The sequence below is a fragment of the Trachurus japonicus genome, chromosome 8 (genome assembly GCF_045865225.1).
Source record: "Trachurus japonicus isolate A0001 chromosome 8, Traja_1.0".
Lineage (NCBI taxonomy): Eukaryota > Metazoa > Chordata > Actinopteri > Carangiformes > Carangidae > Trachurus > Trachurus japonicus.
This window is the reverse complement of record NC_140914.1, coordinates 7,735,420-7,752,056: the sequence shown is the minus strand read 5'-3', so window position 1 is coordinate 7,752,056 and position 16,637 is coordinate 7,735,420. Positions and strand designations below refer to the sequence as shown.

Here is a 16,637-nt window from a genome sequence, read left to right as displayed (position 1 = left end):
ATATTGGGGAAAAACTAATATGTATTGTTTCCATTTGTCACAAATATAAATTAATTATATAAATAATTCTACAGTATTCATTTTTAATATTAAATTGAGCAAAGATAATTTGTTTTAAATCAAAGATAAATTAAAAAAAAAAAAAGTTCATACAACAGTTCATATTTGTTTTACATGTTTTCATGCTGTAAACAGCGACATCCAGTGGTTGCTGAGTTTATTACATCAGCAGGGTGAAAACACGGGGGCGTGGCCTAAATGACGATAATCCCGCGATACTTGGCTCCATATAAATAGCCGGTTCCCCCCTCGCTCAGGCCTCTTTGAAATCGGACTGGCGACAAAATGGTGAGTTAACCTGAGGAGCTGCTCCCACTTCAGACTTCAATCTGTTTGACATCTGAACCATCCGTTACATCCCAGTTTAATCCACACACTGTGACTGTTTATAGCAGCCGTTATATTCAAAACTAGTGCTTATTTCTGTGGGTTTTAGACACTAAACGTCAATTTTAGCCACTAACGTCCTGACACTGGCGGCTGTTGGCCTGAAACGGCTATGTGACATTGGCCGCTTGCAATATTTTCCACATTAATCCGTCACTAAAACATCTAACATGCATATATGCAGTCGTCGTACCTGTAATTTAAAAGTTAAATAAACGTCTAGTGTGGTTAGCTTCGTTTCTAGCCGGCTTCCTGTACGCCGGAGGAGGCTAACCATGCTAACATCGTGGTTGTCTCAGGCCCGGTCACACGCCTCATTGATTCAAACACACACAAAACTACAGTAACTACTCCAACTTTAACTAATCATCCTGCAGAAGTCTATATCCGCTGACCATGTGTTTCCTCCTCCACAGTCCCACCGTAAATTTTCGGCTCCCCGCCACGGATCCCTGGGCTTTTTGCCCCGCAAGAGGAGTCGTCGTCACCGCGGAAAGGCCAAGAGCTTCCCCAAGGATGACCCCAGCAAACCCGTGCACCTGACCGCCTTCCTGGGCTACAAGGCCGGCATGACCCACATCGTCCGTGAGGTCGACAGACCCGGATCAAGTAAGTGGAACCAGAATTTATGCAATTTATTTCCTGTAAGACATTTATAGATGTTAGTGAGACTTTTTCACAGCAGATGTTTAATCTTGTTTCACATGAGACCTAGTTAGGAACGAGCTACAGGACTTGCACAACTTGCACTTTGATGCTCAATGAGGAGCGATGTCAGTGTAATGCATGAAAAGTTGATGGCTAAAATTGACAGACAATCCAGTGCACTTAAAAATACAGTATTAGGAGCTATATCATATTGAAACAGACTCCCCCTTATCTTACTGGTATTGATAGTAAATCAAGATTAAAAAAGATACTCAAGAAAGGTGTCCATGCATAAAGAAATCACATTTTGAGCAACTTATTACCAGCTTTTAAATAGGCCTATTTTAAAGGTTTTTATCCTATTTGTTGCACTAATAAGGAGTTGGTGTAGTTTGACTTTGACTAAGTTTTTTAAATGGACTCCAGGAAGAATAGTCATCACCAAGGTGATGACTAATGGGATCCATGTACAATGTGCTTTCCTTCTGACAAATGAGTTTCCCTTTGGGGATTAATAAAGTAACTCATATTCTGTGAATAAAAACATCTGCTGTGAGAAGTCGTAGTGTTCTGCCTGTGATGATACACTCGACGGGCGGACAGAATGGGTTCAAACCCCTTGCTGAATGTCGAGCACTGAGCGCAGTAGAGGCCCTAAAGAGTGCAGGTCTCATTTTCTAGATCTATGAAAACATATTAAACTTGTACCCATTTCCTCCACAGAGGTGAACAAGAAGGAGGTGGTCGAGGCCGTGACCATTGTGGAGACTCCTCCCATGATCGTTGTCGGCGTCGTCGGCTACGTCAACACCCCCCGCGGCCTCCGCTCCTTCAAGACCATCTTCGCCGAGCACGTCAGCGATGAGTGCAAACGTCGCTTCTACAAGAACTGGTGAGAATCAAACCACACTCAGTTTCTGCATCAGTGCTTGAAGCAGTTAGTTGCCCAGTGGAAATGATAAAATAAAAACATCAGATGTTTTCACTGAGCGAGTCTAACGTGCGGTGGCCCCCTGTGGCAGCTCCGCTCAGGTGCCTCGGGCCCTGATGAGCTCCGGGCTCCTCTGGCCGGTGGAAAGTGCTTCTTAGAAACCGAGCCATGAGCCGAAATCCTATTGGCCGATTGAGCCCAGATCTCCCATGGCGGGGGACGGGCGAGCAGCCATGATGCACCGCGTCCTTCCGCTGGCCCCTCGGGGTCATGAAGGACCGGTGCCGACCTCTCTGTCTCGCTGCGATCGCAGGTACAAGTCCAAGAAGAAGGCCTTCACCAAGTACTGCAAGAAGTGGCAGGATGACGAGGGCAAGAAGCAGCTGGAGAAGGACTTCGCCGCCATGAAGAAGTACTGCCAGGTCGTCCGCGTCATCGCCCACACACAGGTCAGTTGGTGTTCGACCCCATGAGGTCATAGTTCAGCTTCCTGTTTGTCAGTGATGAGACCACGGATCTTGCGTCAGGCATGGCGCCCGATACTGATGAGGAGACCTTCCATGCTGCCTTCCTTCTGAGACCACACAGCTGTCAAACATCTGGTGGTAAATGAGTGCTTTCTGTGGATCTGACCTGTTTGTTTCTTCTCCTTCTTCCTGTGCAGATGCGTCTGCTGCCCGTGAGGCAGAAGAAGTCTCACCTGATGGAGGTGCAGCTGAACGGAGGCTCCATCTCCGACAAGGTGGACTGGGCCCGTGAGAAGCTGGAGCAGGCCGTCCCCGTCAACACCGTCTTCACCCAGGACGAGATGATCGACGTCATCGGTGTCACCAAGGGACACGGATACAAGGGTGAGCACCTGGGACTTGAGTGTATATATATATATATATATATATATATATATTATATATATATATATATATATATATATATATATATATATATATATATATATATATATATATATATATATATATATATATATACACAACTTGAGCAGCGCGTTGTCCTCTTATCTGTTGGTTTTAAAAGCCGACGCATCATGTCGACTCTCTGTCGTCCCGCACTGTTCGTAATCTGGTTCAGTCTCAGTCTGAACTCTGGTTCCATTCCAGTGCCATAGCGAAGCGCCAGTGAGGCAGGGGAGCGGTACCTGTTTGTGCTGACTCCCTGTTCACTCTCTGGATACACTCACTGATTCACTCACACAGACACAGCTTCACCCAAAATGATCTTTTTCTTATTCGATTGGAAAAAACACAAGACCGAAAGCTCCACCCCTCTATTCAAACTCTTAGAAGTCGATTTTTAAATGTTGAAGAATCAATTAAATGACATATTTGTTCACTAGGGTGATGTTTCCAGAATTTCCCACTCAGGAAATGAAAAATGCTACATCCTTCATCCCAATGTCCCTCAGAACAGAAACACTTGGTGATGCTGCTTTCAGCCACTATGACCCAAAAGACTTTAGTCTGGCTTTTATGTTAAAGTCTCATAGTTTTACAGTCTCCTAATTTATTACTTCGCTCTATATTTTGTTCTATATTTCTATCCTGCATTTTATTCTATTTTAGTAAACTTTGTTTTGTGTACTATTGCTATATTCTTCATGCATTAGTCCCCACATCATTCTTATTTCACTTACACTTTTTCAATCAAAATGTAAAGCACTTTGAACAGCATTTATTTGCTTTGAAAGGTGTTATATAAATAAAATTTTATATCCACCTGGACAAGACGCAGAAACAATAAAATGCTTATCCAGAGTCATTAAATCTGTATTCATGTGGACGGCTCTAAATCACAACTCTGACCCGTGTTTTCATGTTTTTGTCTCGTAGGTGTGACCAGCCGTTGGCACACAAAGAAGCTTCCCCGTAAGACCCATCGTGGTCTGCGTAAGGTGGCCTGTATCGGCGCCTGGCATCCGGCCCGCGTGGCGTTCTCCGTGGCCCGCGCCGGTCAGAAGGGCTACCACCACCGCACAGAGATCAACAAGAAGATCTACAAGATCGGCCAGGGCTACCACACCAAGGACGGCAAGCTGGTGAAGAACAACGCCTCCACCGAGTACGACCTGTCCAACAAGAGCATCAACCCCCTGGTGAGTGTCTGTTGCCATAGCACCCGCGAACGTTTCCGAGGACAACCTCTCGTCTGGAGATGAAACTCACCGCTCGTCTTTCTCTTCTCTACAGGGAGGATTCGTCCACTACGGTGAGGTGACCAACGACTTCGTCATGGTGAAGGGCTGCGTGGTGGGAACCAAGAAGAGGGTGCTGACTCTGCGCAAGGTGAGACGGTTTGAATCCAGAAGGAGCGAGAGCATGTGTACTACTCAAAAAGTTAAGGATATCTGACAAGAATCTCCCTATAGAAAGTTCCTGCTACGGTGAGCCTTTAAGTAGAAAGAAAATGCAGTGGTGGCTATGGCACAACAGAAATCTAAATTTAGATTTTTGGGGTTAATCACCTTGTTAGAGAAGTACTGAAACATTGAACAATTTGTGCATTCAAAAGTTTTTAGAGAAGGTTAAATTAAGTTCACCTGTAAAAGGTAGTGCATTTTAGGTTCATTTCTGAAATTTAATCCAAAAGCCAAACATCCCTAACTTTTTTTTTTTTTAGTGTTTAAGCACAACAAACAGTAAAAACAAGACAACACAAAATAAAACAACAAAACTTAATTGAAGAAGCTTATTAAATTGCCCATGTGTGGGATCCCTAACCCAGGACGGGCAGATGCGTAATAGATCTTGTATACAGAAAAGAAACTGGTTAAGAAGAATAAAATAAATGTATCAGGGAATTTCAAAGGAGGTTAAATCGAAAGCAACTGGACTTAGTTATTTGTCTAGGAAGACGTTTCACCTCTCATCCAAGAGGCTTCATCAGTTCATGTACGCATCTGACCAGGCTGGGACTGGTCCAACTATCTGGTGTGGAGACTCACTATTTAACCTCTTGTGTGGGCGTTCACAAGGGTGATGATGTCACTGGTTCCCTTTAGTGCTCCAAGTGCCAACGACAGTCGTTTAAATGACTGCCTTTGATGGAAAGTTGGTTTCGACTTTGTTAGTGCCCTATTGTGTTATAACGACAGTCGTTGGAGTCACTTGCCACTTGTGAACAGTGGTTGTTCTTTGAGGCTAGAAAACTGCATAAACGCATGGCCCAACACAGGAGAGCAAACTCCTCAGGACTGGACTCTGCTGTCCATCTACATCTCAAGGAGAAAGCCCACTCCTTTGAGGACAGCAATGTCCAAATCCTAGACAGAGAGGACAGATGGTTTGAAAGAGGAGTCAAAGAAGCCATTTTTGTAAAAGTAGAGAAACCATCCCTCAACAGGGGAGGTGGCCTGAGACACCACCTATCTCCAATTTACAATGCTGCCCTTTCATCCCTTCCCAGGAGATTCAACAATCTAGCCTCAAAGAACAACCACTGTTCACAAGTGGCAAGTGACTCCAACGACTGTCGTTATAACACAATAGGGCACTAACAAAGTCGAAACCAACTTTCCATCAAAGGCAGTCATTTAAACGACTGTCGTTGGCACTTGGAGCACTAAAGGGAACCAGTGACATCATCACCCTTGTGAACGCCCACACAAGAGGTTAAATAGTGAGTCTCCACACCAGATAGTTGGACCAGTCCCAGCCTGGTCAGATGCGTACATGAACTGATGAAGCCTCTTGGATGAGAGGTGAAACGTCTTCCTAGACAAATAACTAAGTCCAGTTGCTTTCGATTTAACCTCCTTTGAAATACTATGACCTGGGCAAATGAGAATATGCACCGGCGTATCAGGGAATGGAAGTGCAGTGTCAGAAACAAGAAAATTAGCAGTGAATAACAAGTGTGTTCTGCCTGTGATGATACACTCGACGGGCGGACAGAACGGGTTCAACCCCCTTGCTGAATGTCGAGCACTGAGCGCAGTAAAGGCCATAAATATTGAGTGCAGAGATTTAGATCTTTGGAAAAAACATATTTTAATTTATTGCACTGAAATCTAAACATGCCCCCTCCTCTCTCTTCCTTGTCCAGTCTCTGCTGGTGCAGAGCAGCCGTCGTGCTCTGGAGAAGATCGACCTCAAGTTCATCGACACCACCTCCAAGTTCGGTCACGGCCGCTTCCAGACCGTCGAGGAGAAGAAGGCGTTCATGGTACGACCCAACACTTTAAAAGACTCTCTCTCGTGTCCCGCACTGTTCGTAATCTGGTTCAGTCTCAGTCTGAACTCTGGTTCCATTCCAGTGCCATAGCGAAGCGCCAGTGAGGCAGGGGAGCGGTGCCTGTTTGTGCTGACTCCCTGTTCACTCTCTGGATACACTCACTGATTCACTCTGTGGCGAAGCAACAGAGGATCTGATGTGTCTTGTGTTTTCTCTCTGTTGTTTACAGGGACCACTCAAGAAGGACCGCATTGCCAAGGAGGAGACTGCTTAAAGTCCCCGAGGACCAACGGTGTCTCTGCTGCATCGACTGTCACCATCTTTGTTATTCTGCAGAGATATTTAATAAAAAATACAAAAAGAACAATGTTAGTGTGGCGTTTAAAATTATTATTCTGAGGGTTAAGATTACCACTTCATACACATTCATGTCTGTTTCCATCTTCACTTTACTACTGATGGACAATTGACATGTTGGTTCACATGAGAAGAGACCTGAGGATCTTAAAAAATGTGAAATATTTGAAACAACATAAAGCATATTCAACATCTGGCTGCCTTACTACCACATAATGTGGCATGAAGTACTAAACACAGGCAAAGTGATACTAGTTTCCCTTTAACCATGAAAATTAAGATTAAAACTTGAGAAGACAACAGTGTAAAAGGTCACTACAATTCAGACAGATCTGCTCCACACAAATCCTGGTTGATAATGAGTAAAATTGAGCATCAACAGCCACAGTTCTGAAATGTGTATATGTAAAAATGTCAATAAGTATGTTTATATTTGTAAAAATGTTTCTGTTTTTGTTAGATTATCTAATTTGTAATTTTAAATGAATGAAACAAAGTACATAAAAACTGATTTACAAGTAAAACCAGTGGAAAGAGTCTGTTTTCCTTTGTCTTATCAGCAGAGAAAAAGATGACAATCTTAAAACAACATGGAGACTTGCTGTAGGAAAATAAACACCACACAGGTTTTCATCCAGATGTGATGCGGCCGGATGTTTGAATGTTAAGCTTTATGAAATACTTTCTACTTATGAATGTAGAAATGTGGACATCTTAAAATGAAGCTGATGTGTGTGTCTGGTAAATTAAACTTTATTATGGATTAAATTTAGAAAATGTAAACACTTAAAAGAGTGGCCTTCAAACAAATGTCTTGCTTCTTTCTGCCCCCTTTCACTCAGGAGTTGAGTTTCTTTTCTTTTTTCTCAATAAACAAACTAAACTAAACTAAAGCACATTAAACAGATTTACAATGTAAGACCAGTGAAAAAAGTCTGCATCCAGCACAAATGAATAAGAATTAGGCTAATTTTCTAAAATAAAGTAAATGAAACACATTTACAAGTAAAACCAGTGAACAAAGTGAGTTTTCCTTCATCAAACTTTGTTGAATCAGCAGAGTGAAACAGCTGTACGGTCCCTCCACATCTGTATTGGAGCATGAGACTGAAAACACCTCAGAACCAGAGAACCAGACTGGACGTGGTTCTGTCCCGTCCGGTCCGGCGGCTGAAAATCTCGCCGTCAGCTGATGATGGTGAGAGCATCATCCATCCATCCAGCCACGGATGCAGAGCTGATGGACAGACAGACAGACGTTGTTGACTTAGCTAACATGGCATGTTTTAACAGGACTGTATAACGCTCCGTCCGTGTCCTTGAGGCCTGCATTCGGCTGACAACGGGAACTCCAGCAGTCACAGCGCGGTAATTAAGCCCCAACATCATCCATTCTGACGCATCGGTGCCAAAACCAAAAGCTGCACCTCAGCAGGTAATGAGGAGGAGACCCTGAGAGGCTCAGATGTCCCGCTGAACGCCGCCCCGAGACGCCGCTGCATAATATTCAGCACTCTTAGCAGAAATGTGGATTTCCTGTAAGGATTTTCCAAGGTCCCTCCTCCCTCCTATTAACCCGCCGTCCAGGGAGCCGAAGGACAATCGTTTCTCCGTAGAGCAGCAACTTCAACAGTCTGACGTTTCCTCTGCCAAAGCAGTTCTCCTCTCTCTGCAGCGCCGAAACACTGTATGTAGTCCTCTAAACTAAAGGACACGGATGGGGAAGGGGAAGGGAGGCCTGAGGGACGGCCGCTGGACACATGGGGGGGGGGGAGAGGAAGAGGAGTAAGGGGGGAGGAAGAGGAGGAGGATGAGTGGAAGATGGGGAGGAGCGGGAGGAAGAGGAGGAGGTAGGAGAGGAAGGGGAGGAAGATGAGGAGGAAAGAGGAAGAGGGGGAAGAGGAGGAGTAGGAAGGAGGAGGGAGGAAGATGAGGAGGAAAGAGGAGGAGGAGGAAGAAAAGGAGGGAGAGGAAGAGGAGAAGGTAAGAGGAGGAAGAAAAGGAGGGAGAGAAGGTGGAGGAGGTAAGAGGAGGAGGAAGAAAAGGAGGGAGAGGAAGAGGAGAAGGTGGAGGAGGTAAGAGGAGGAGGAGGAAGAAAAGGAGGGAGAGGAAGAGGAGAAGGTGGAGGAGGAAAGAGGAGGAGGGAGGAGAGGAAGATGAGGAAAAGGAGGGGCAGGAGGAGGAAGGAGGGGAGAGGAAGAAGAGGAGAAGGTGGAGGAGGTAGACGAGGAGGAAAAAGGAGGAGAGGGGAGGAAGAGGAGTAAGGGGGAAGGAGGAAGAGGAGGAGGAGGGGTCGAGGCCCGGTGCGTGTCACTCTGTGTCAGTGTGTTGTCGTTTTTCTTCTCTTTTGTTCATTGTGCATCAGTTTGTCTCTTTGTGGTTGTTGTTTTACATCACATTCTGGTTGTTGTGCATCAGTTTTATGTATTTTTGTGTCTCTTTGTGGTTGTTTAATGTGTCTTTGTTGTGGTGTTGATTATTTTATGGCTTTATTGTGGGTTTGTGTGTTGATTTTGTGTTTCTCTTAATGGTGGTTTTATGTCTCTTTATGGCTGTTTTGTGCATCATTGTAATCGTTGTGTGGTCTCTTTGGGATGGTTTTGTGTTGGTTGTGTGTCTTTGTGATGGTTTTGGGGGTGTTTCATGACCGGTGGCCGGGTTTGTGTGTGGTGGGTTTGTGTCTCTTTGTGAATGTTTAGTGTGTCTTTGTAGTGTCTGTGATGGTTTTGCACCTCTGTGTGGTGATTATGTGTATCTTTGTTATATCTTTTTGTGGTTATTTTATGTATCTCTACCTTTGTTTTGTGTGTCTGTGGTTATTTCATGTATCTTTGTTTGTTTTGTGTCTTTTTATGTTAATTTTGTGTGTATTAGTGGGGTTTTTTTTGTGTCTCTCTGTGTTGATTTTGTGTGTCTTTTAAGTTATTTTATGTATCTTTGTGTTTGTTTTGTGTGTCTTTTTGTGTGTTTTTATGGTTGTTTTGTGTCTCTTAATGGTAATTTTATGTCTCTTTGTGTTGGTTTTGTGTCTTGGTGTGTATTTATGGTTGTTTTGTGTCTCTTTGTGGGTATTTTATGTATCTTTGTGTTGGTTTTGTGTGTCTTTGTGTTGGTTTTGTGTCTTTCTGTGTATTTATGGTTAGTTTTGTGTCTCTTTGTGGTTATTTTATGTCTATTTGTGTTGGTTTTGTGTCTTTTCGTCTGTATTTATGGTTGTTTTGTGTCTCTTAGTGGTTATTTTATGTCTCTGTGTTGGTTTTTTTGTGGTTATTTTATGTCACTTTGTGTTGGTTTTGGGTGTCTTTGTGTTTGTTTTGTGTCTTTTTGTTTTAGTTTTGTGTGTATTTGTGGTTATTGTATGTCCCTCTGTGTTAATTGTGTGTGTCTGTGGTTATTTTATGTATCTCTGTGTTGATTTTGCATCTTTTGGTGTGTTTTATTTATGGTTGTTTTATGTATTGTTGTGGTTATTTTATGTCTCTCTATGTTGATTTTGTGTGCCTTAGTGGTTATTTTATGTATCTTTGTGTTGGTTTTGTGCCTTTTCGTCTGTATTTATGGTTAATTTTGTGCCCCTTTGTGGTTATTTTATGTATCTTTGTGTTGGTTTTGTGTGTCTGCTGTGTCAGTGCAGCAATGGGCGGAGGCGGCGGGGGGTGAAGCCCTGTGTCTCTGACTGTGGCCGGGGGACAGTCATGGAGACGGCCCTATGCTGTTACATAATAACCTCCGGGGGCGGTGACCTCTGCCCCGCCGCAGCGCGAGCCGAGCCGCGGTTCACAGCTCCCAAGGTGCTCTGCTTCCTGCTTTACATAACGGCGCCGCCTGCTAAATGTGACAGTTAACGCTCCAGCATTATGCCGTTAATTGCTCCCGGTGTCCCGTTCAGGAGAGGTGAGGCGTCCCAGCGGGCGCTCTCTTTATGACCCGCTGCATCTGCTCAGACAGCATCTCTCTCTCTGCACTTTTCATAAAGGCCCTGTCCACTCCATTCCCCTTTATTAGCCCGGTCCTCCATCATCTCTCCAACGAGCTGCTCCGTCCGCACCAGAGGAGCTGAGGAGCAGCGGAGCAGGGCCGGCTCTAGAAAACCACTGGACCGGGGCGCAGGTGTAAAAAGGGAGGGGGCATCTAGAGTTTTTAAGCTTTGATAACAAAATAAGCATGATTTAAGGAGACATATTATGGAAATATCACTTTTTGAAGGCTCTTCAACATATATTTGGGTCTTGCCTTCTGGCCCCCAAAATGTGAAAATTGACAAAGAAATCTGTAATTTTCAGGCTCCATAGGTTAAAATTCATGTGGCTTTACAAGCTGTTCCCTCAGTTGTCTAATAATGATAGTTTTTGAATTTGCATAATACCACCCCTACCTGGTACCAGTAGAAGGGGCGGGGCAAACAGTGGTTCATTTGCATTTAAAGGGACAGGCACTGAAAGCAGCCGTTCTGAACAGGGCTGTTTAGAGAGGATGAAAAGAGCTGTGATGTTTGATCCTTGGGGTATTTTGACCGAAGCATGTCACAGACATGTCTTTAAAACACCTGGGAACTATTTTAATTTGTGGAAAAGGGGCAGAATATGTCTCCTTTAAAGGGGAACTATACAAGTCTGGTTGCTTTTCCGCTACTTTGCCAACCCTCGTCCTGGCCATGTGCATTTGTTTTCAACGAAGCCCGTGTGAAATCCATCAATAGAGCGGTACATGATGTTATATATCGTATACAATGTTGACGGAGCAAGAGACACTTCAGACTTCAGTCGCTCTGCATCATTTTCTTCACGATATTGTTGTTTTGTGCGGCTTTTTGCATCATTTTGTGTCTTTGTGATTATTGTCATACGTTTCTGCCTTTCTTTCTTCAAGTTTGTTGTTGTTTTTCATCATTATATGCTTCTGTGTCAATTTGTGATCTTTGTTGTGTCTCTTTGGTTGTTGTTAATGTTTCCTTTTTGTTGCTGTTGTGCATCTGTTTTGTTTTATTTCATGTAGAGTTCCAGTTGTAGGGGCCCCCGGTCCTGCACCGTGTGGCCCCCGCTCCGTCATCCATCCATGATGCTAACGAGCCCCTCATCACTTCAGTCCTCCATCATCTGAAACGAGCTCCTGAGGCAAAGCAACTGTTTGTGACTCTACTTTATATGACTGCATGTGTGTGTGTGTGTGTGTGTGTGTGTGTGTGTGTCTGCGTGTGTGTGTTATCATGCGATGGAACCTCCAGTCCTGAGGTAGCAGCTGTTGCTAGTGGGACAGCAGCCAGGTAACCAGGGTGCATGCTGGGACAGCAGAAACCGGGGCCAAGCATTTGATTTATGGGAGTGTGTGTGTGTGTGTGTGTGTGTGTGTGTGTGTCTCTGTGTGTGTGTGTGTGTGTGTGTGTGTGTGCAGTTGCTTGTACATGTAAGTAGGTGTGTGCATCTGTGTGTCGGTGTGTGTCCTGGCGTGGTTCGTCGGCCCGGCTGGCACGGAGTCAGTCGGCGGCGTGGCGTCCTGCAGAGTGAGGGAAGTGGCTGCGTGGCGCTGCAGCGTGGAGCCTGACAGGAGGACAGACTGTCGGGGGGGGCGGGGGGAGGAGGGGGAGGAAGAGGAGGAGTGGGAGGAGCAGGGGGGTCGACCACACACTTAGGACCATTATTACACAGGACGGAGGCTGCTGGTCCTGCAGAGAGAGGAGAGGGTGCACTTCAGATCTGACATGATCAGATTCTGCTAATTAACTAATAATTTACTAATAATTAACCATGTTGTCCTCCTGGGTCAGGGAAGGAAGGAAGGAAGGACAAAGGGAAGGAAGGAAGGAAGAAGGGAAAGAAGGAAGGACAAAGGGAAGGAAGGAAGGAAGAAGGGAAAGAAGGAAGGACAAAGGGAAAGAAGGGAGGAAGGAAGGAAGAAGGAAAGAAGGAAGGACAAAGGGAAAGAAGGAAGGAAGGAAGGAAGGACAAAGGGAAAGAAGGAAGGAAGGAAGGACGAAGGGAAAGAAGGGAGGAAAGAAAGAACGGAAAAATGAAGGAAAGATGGAGGGAGAGAAGGAACAAATTGGGTCAAAAAGGAAGGAAGAAGTAAGGATGAAGGGAAGGAAGGAAGGAAGGGAAAAATGATTATGGAAAGAAGGAAGAGAAAAGGAAGGAAAGGTAGATGAAGGGAGGGAACAGATGAGGTCAATTGGATCAAAAAAGAAGGAAGAATTAAGGATGAAGGAAATCAAGGAAGGAAAGAAAGATGGAGGGAGGGGACAGATTAGGTCAAGGAGGGAAGCAGAAGGACGGACGAAGGGAAGGAAGGAAGGAAGGAAGGGAATAAGGATTGTGGAAAGAAGGAAGGGAGAAAGAAAGGAAAGAAGGAAGGATGGAGGAAGGGAACAGATTAAACAGGGTCAAAAGTTCCCATCATTGTCCATCATCAACCAATCAGGATTCAGCAACAGCGTCTGAGTGTTGGTTGGTTCATTAACCGATTCATCCAAACACAATCAGATTCATAATGAATCGGTAACGAGGATAACGACATTGTGTGTGAAGCCCCAGTGGAGGTTTTATTTTTACAAGCCGGTATTAAATGCACCGCAGGCTGGAGGAGCAGTGAAGGACAAACACCGTTTATATGTTTCTGTGTGTTCGTGTGAACATCTGGGGCCTGAGTTTGTTATTGATCACATTTTTTTTTTCACAAGCTTTTAATTATGTTTAAAGAGTGTGTTTTATTTCTATCTTGTTTGCTTTAAGAATTTTTATTATTATTATCTCCCTTTTCTGTTATGGCCTCTTTTTTATGGTTGTCTAGTATCACTGTCTTTACATAACTTGTTGTATGTCACTGTACGTCAAATTAACTGTCACTTTGTGGTATGTCATTGCTATATGTTAGGCCTATACTGTCTCTATTCTTCTTTTCTTTTGTGTCACTGTTGTCATGTGTGCTTTTATTGTCTATATTTTAATGTTATAGCCTACTCCCCCTCTCCCTTGCCCCTTAGGAGGTCTTTTACCTCCTATCAGGCCATTTGCCATAATAAGAATGTATTCTTGGGAAAGAAAGGTTTACTACTACTTACTTTTAAATGATGATAATAATACATTTTTGTGTGATTTTATAATGTCCTAAATGTTTGTTTTTTTATACATGTAATATTTTCTTATCCTATACGCTATTTTATGTTGTATCTTTGTTTTCATTTTTTGAAGCACATTGAGTTTACGATTGCCGTATGAAATGTGCTATATAGATAAATTTGACTTGACTTAACTTGGTCAGTGTTTTTGGCCGCATGCACTCCCAACAGCAGCGTTCACATGTGGAAAAACAAAGAAAAACTCCAAGGCACTCTCTTTTAAGAAGCAGCGTTCACATGTCAGACACACTGAGCAGAGAGAACAGGTGGAAATCACAGGTTTTTTCTCCTCCTGTCAGGCTCCACATGATGGTTTTCATCATGGAGACACCGAGTCGTCCTCCTCCTGTGTGTGTTGTGTTATGTGTGTGTGTGCAGAGGACAGAGGATCTCAGTGTGTGTGTGTGTGTGTCTCTCTCTGGGGCCTGGCAGACTGCAGCTCCTCCTGCACCCCTGCACCGTGGCATCAGTATTCAGGGCCCGTTTGTGGACACGGCGTTCCCTGGTGCTGATGGAGGCAGCAGCAGCGGCTCCGTCTCCCATCACGCCACCAGAGGGCAGAGCACCGGCGCTCCATCTCACTTCACGCATCCCAGAGCACTTTGTGTGTGTCTGTGTATGTGTGTGTGCTGTAGCCTACTTTGGTTCCTCCTCTTTATCTCTCTCTCTTTTTTCCTTTTTTCTTTCCTTTTTTTTTAAACTGCCCTCTATTCAGAGCTGGATTTAAAAGCTTCAGATGATTTGTGAAACAGCAGCGACGCCGCTCACGCTGCTCTTTGCTCCATATGTTGTTTAATGCAGGAGATGATGGAGCTTCACGCTGCTCATCTCAGCAGTGGCGCTGATGCAAATGTGTCATTTCAGACTATGTTTGCTCCAATGATTTTTTTTTTTTTTTGCTTTTTCAGTTGGTTGACCGTGCTTATAGCTCTGTGTTGCCACTCAACTCTGCATGACCCAAAAATAACCCGGGGTGAGCGGCGCAGTCAGCAAGTGTTCTCTGGTCAGCATAAACAACAGGCCGCTCACACACACACACACACACACACACACACACACACATAGAGGCTTGCACATGCAGATTCACTGTTTGCATGCACAGGACAAAGATCAACATTCCTGTGCACAACATTCAGGTTGCATTTTGTTTCCACAGCAGTAATCCTCAGAGAACGGACGTCCAACGCTGCAGCTTCTCCTCAGCGACGTAAAGTTTTTATTTATCTTTGCTTCAGAGGCTTTGGATGACGTGACCACCACCAACACATATATAGTATATACACTGTTCCCATGGGTGCTGCTCACTTCTCTGTCCCAGAACGTTGTCCAGTAAAGTCAGAGAAAGGTCATTAGTGGGTTTGATGTGAGGTTATGTAACGTCACACGCTGCCAGAGAGAGAGGGAGTCAGTGTGTTAGCTCTCAATATCTCCAGCCAGGAGGGGACAGTGTGTTCCTCAGGCCTCATCTCCTCACCCTGCTGCCATCCACCTCCATGCCTCACCCCCAACCTCCCTCCCTCCCCCTCTCTCCTGCTCAGCACTGCAGTGACACTTTGATCACCACAGCAGGAGCGAGGGAGCGACAGTCGAGGGGAGGGAGGGAGGGAGGGAGGGAGTCAAGTGGAAGAGAACAGGGGGTCAAATACTGGAGAGGGTGCACCAGGTGATGAAGGTTGTCTTATTATTCTTTTTTATTTTTTTTCCCCCGACAACATTAAAATGCAGACGTCAGAGCTCCAAACTTACTTGGAGGTCAAAATTAAGGATGTAAATGACTTCCAATGACTTAAGGACTCAAAGTTTTAAAGACTTCAGCTAATTTGTGACTTCAAAAGGGCAGAAATGAAACCAAGAAAGTGCAAATTAACTGATAATCATAATTTATTGGATTTGTTTTAGTAGTTTAGTGAGTAATGATACACTATTTATCTGTATTTAAAGTAATTAGTTGGAGGTAATGTTTTTTTTAAGTGTTCTTTATGACTAAACTAATAATTGTAGGTTATTTCCTGTTAAATGATGACGGAGCAGAGCCGCGAGCTGCTCAGAGCTACGCTACTCATCAAATACACAATCCAACAACTCCAAAACGCTCTGTTGGACAAGTTGTGACCTGCACATTCACCACGCTATGAGATAATAACAGAACGTTACCAGACAGAGTTGTTTTAGAGGTAAATACAGAGACTGCTTGATGAAAAACTGCACCTGACGGGAACACGCATCAGCGGTTTTGCACGAATTTACCTCTAAAACAACTCTGTCTGGTAACGTTCTGTTATTATCTCATAGCGTGGTGAATGTGCAGGTCACAACTTGTCCACCAGAGCGTTTTGGAGTTGTTGGATTGTGTATTTGATGAGTTTGATGAGGGAAACCAAGAAATCCCATGAGCCTCCGTAGCGTAGCTCTGAGCAGCTTGCGGCTCTGCTCCGCCGTTCCACAAATAGCTTGCACCGACAATTAAAGGTAACGAACCTACTGCTATGACTATAGGGATTATGGCAATGGGCCAATTTGCCAAAAATGTTGAACTATCCCTTTAATATAAAACTATATTTCCATCCTGACTACAACTTAAATCATCTTTTACAGATGTCTTATTGCTCTGCTTTTCAGCGATGTTGCTATATGTTAGCATTTATAAAACTGCAGCATTAAAGTCACGGTAAGTGATTAAAACTGATAGAAACAACAATAAAATGTGTTGAAATAAGATCAAAGTTAATGATTCTAGTGTGCATCATCAAATGCCAAAGATGTTACAGGCTGTGAAGAGCAGGAAGGACAACCTATAGAGACACTCGCACTTTCTTTTTGCCCTATTTCCAATGAACTACCCTTTGTGCCCTCCAGCAAACAGAGCATGGAAACCTGGTCCCGGAGCATCATGGGGCCCCGCTCCGGCTCAGGCTCCATGGTGCTGCAGCTGTGGGTGGAGCTATCATTAGCATTAGC

General features: G+C 44.3%; 1 protein-coding gene and 3 non-coding genes across 5 annotated transcripts; all 4 read left to right on the top strand.

Annotated features, from left to right (window-relative positions):
* Positions 1 to 319: 319 nt before the first annotated feature.
* On the top strand, positions 320 to 6,575 carry rpl3 (ribosomal protein L3). Of its 2 annotated transcripts, XM_085783523.1 has the most exons (9): positions 320 to 348; positions 864 to 1,056; positions 1,819 to 1,987; positions 2,340 to 2,475; positions 2,691 to 2,877; positions 3,871 to 4,133; positions 4,228 to 4,323; positions 6,083 to 6,202; positions 6,441 to 6,575. In XM_085783523.1, the coding sequence occupies exons 1-9, from the start codon at positions 346 to 348 to the stop codon at positions 6,483 to 6,485; spliced, it is 1,212 nt and encodes a 403-aa protein (XP_085639649.1). In that variant the 5' UTR covers positions 320 to 345; the 3' UTR covers positions 6,486 to 6,575. The 2 variants fall into 2 exon arrangements, with proteins under 2 accessions (XP_085639649.1, XP_085639650.1); XM_085783524.1 differs by lacking the exons at positions 320 to 348; positions 864 to 1,056; positions 1,819 to 1,987 and having other exon boundaries at positions 2,383 to 2,475.
* On the top strand, positions 2,519 to 2,612 carry LOC146982521 (small nucleolar RNA U83B). The gene has a single exon (XR_015036491.1). It is a non-coding gene; the product is annotated as a small nucleolar RNA U83B (small nucleolar RNA).
* Positions 3,088 to 3,219, top strand: LOC146982520 (small nucleolar RNA SNORA54). Its single transcript, XR_015036502.1, has one exon. It is a non-coding gene; the product is annotated as a small nucleolar RNA SNORA54 (small nucleolar RNA).
* Positions 6,240 to 6,371, top strand: LOC146982519 (small nucleolar RNA SNORA54). Its single transcript, XR_015036501.1, has one exon. It is a non-coding gene; the product is annotated as a small nucleolar RNA SNORA54 (small nucleolar RNA).
* Positions 6,576 to 16,637: the final 10,062 nt, after the last annotated feature.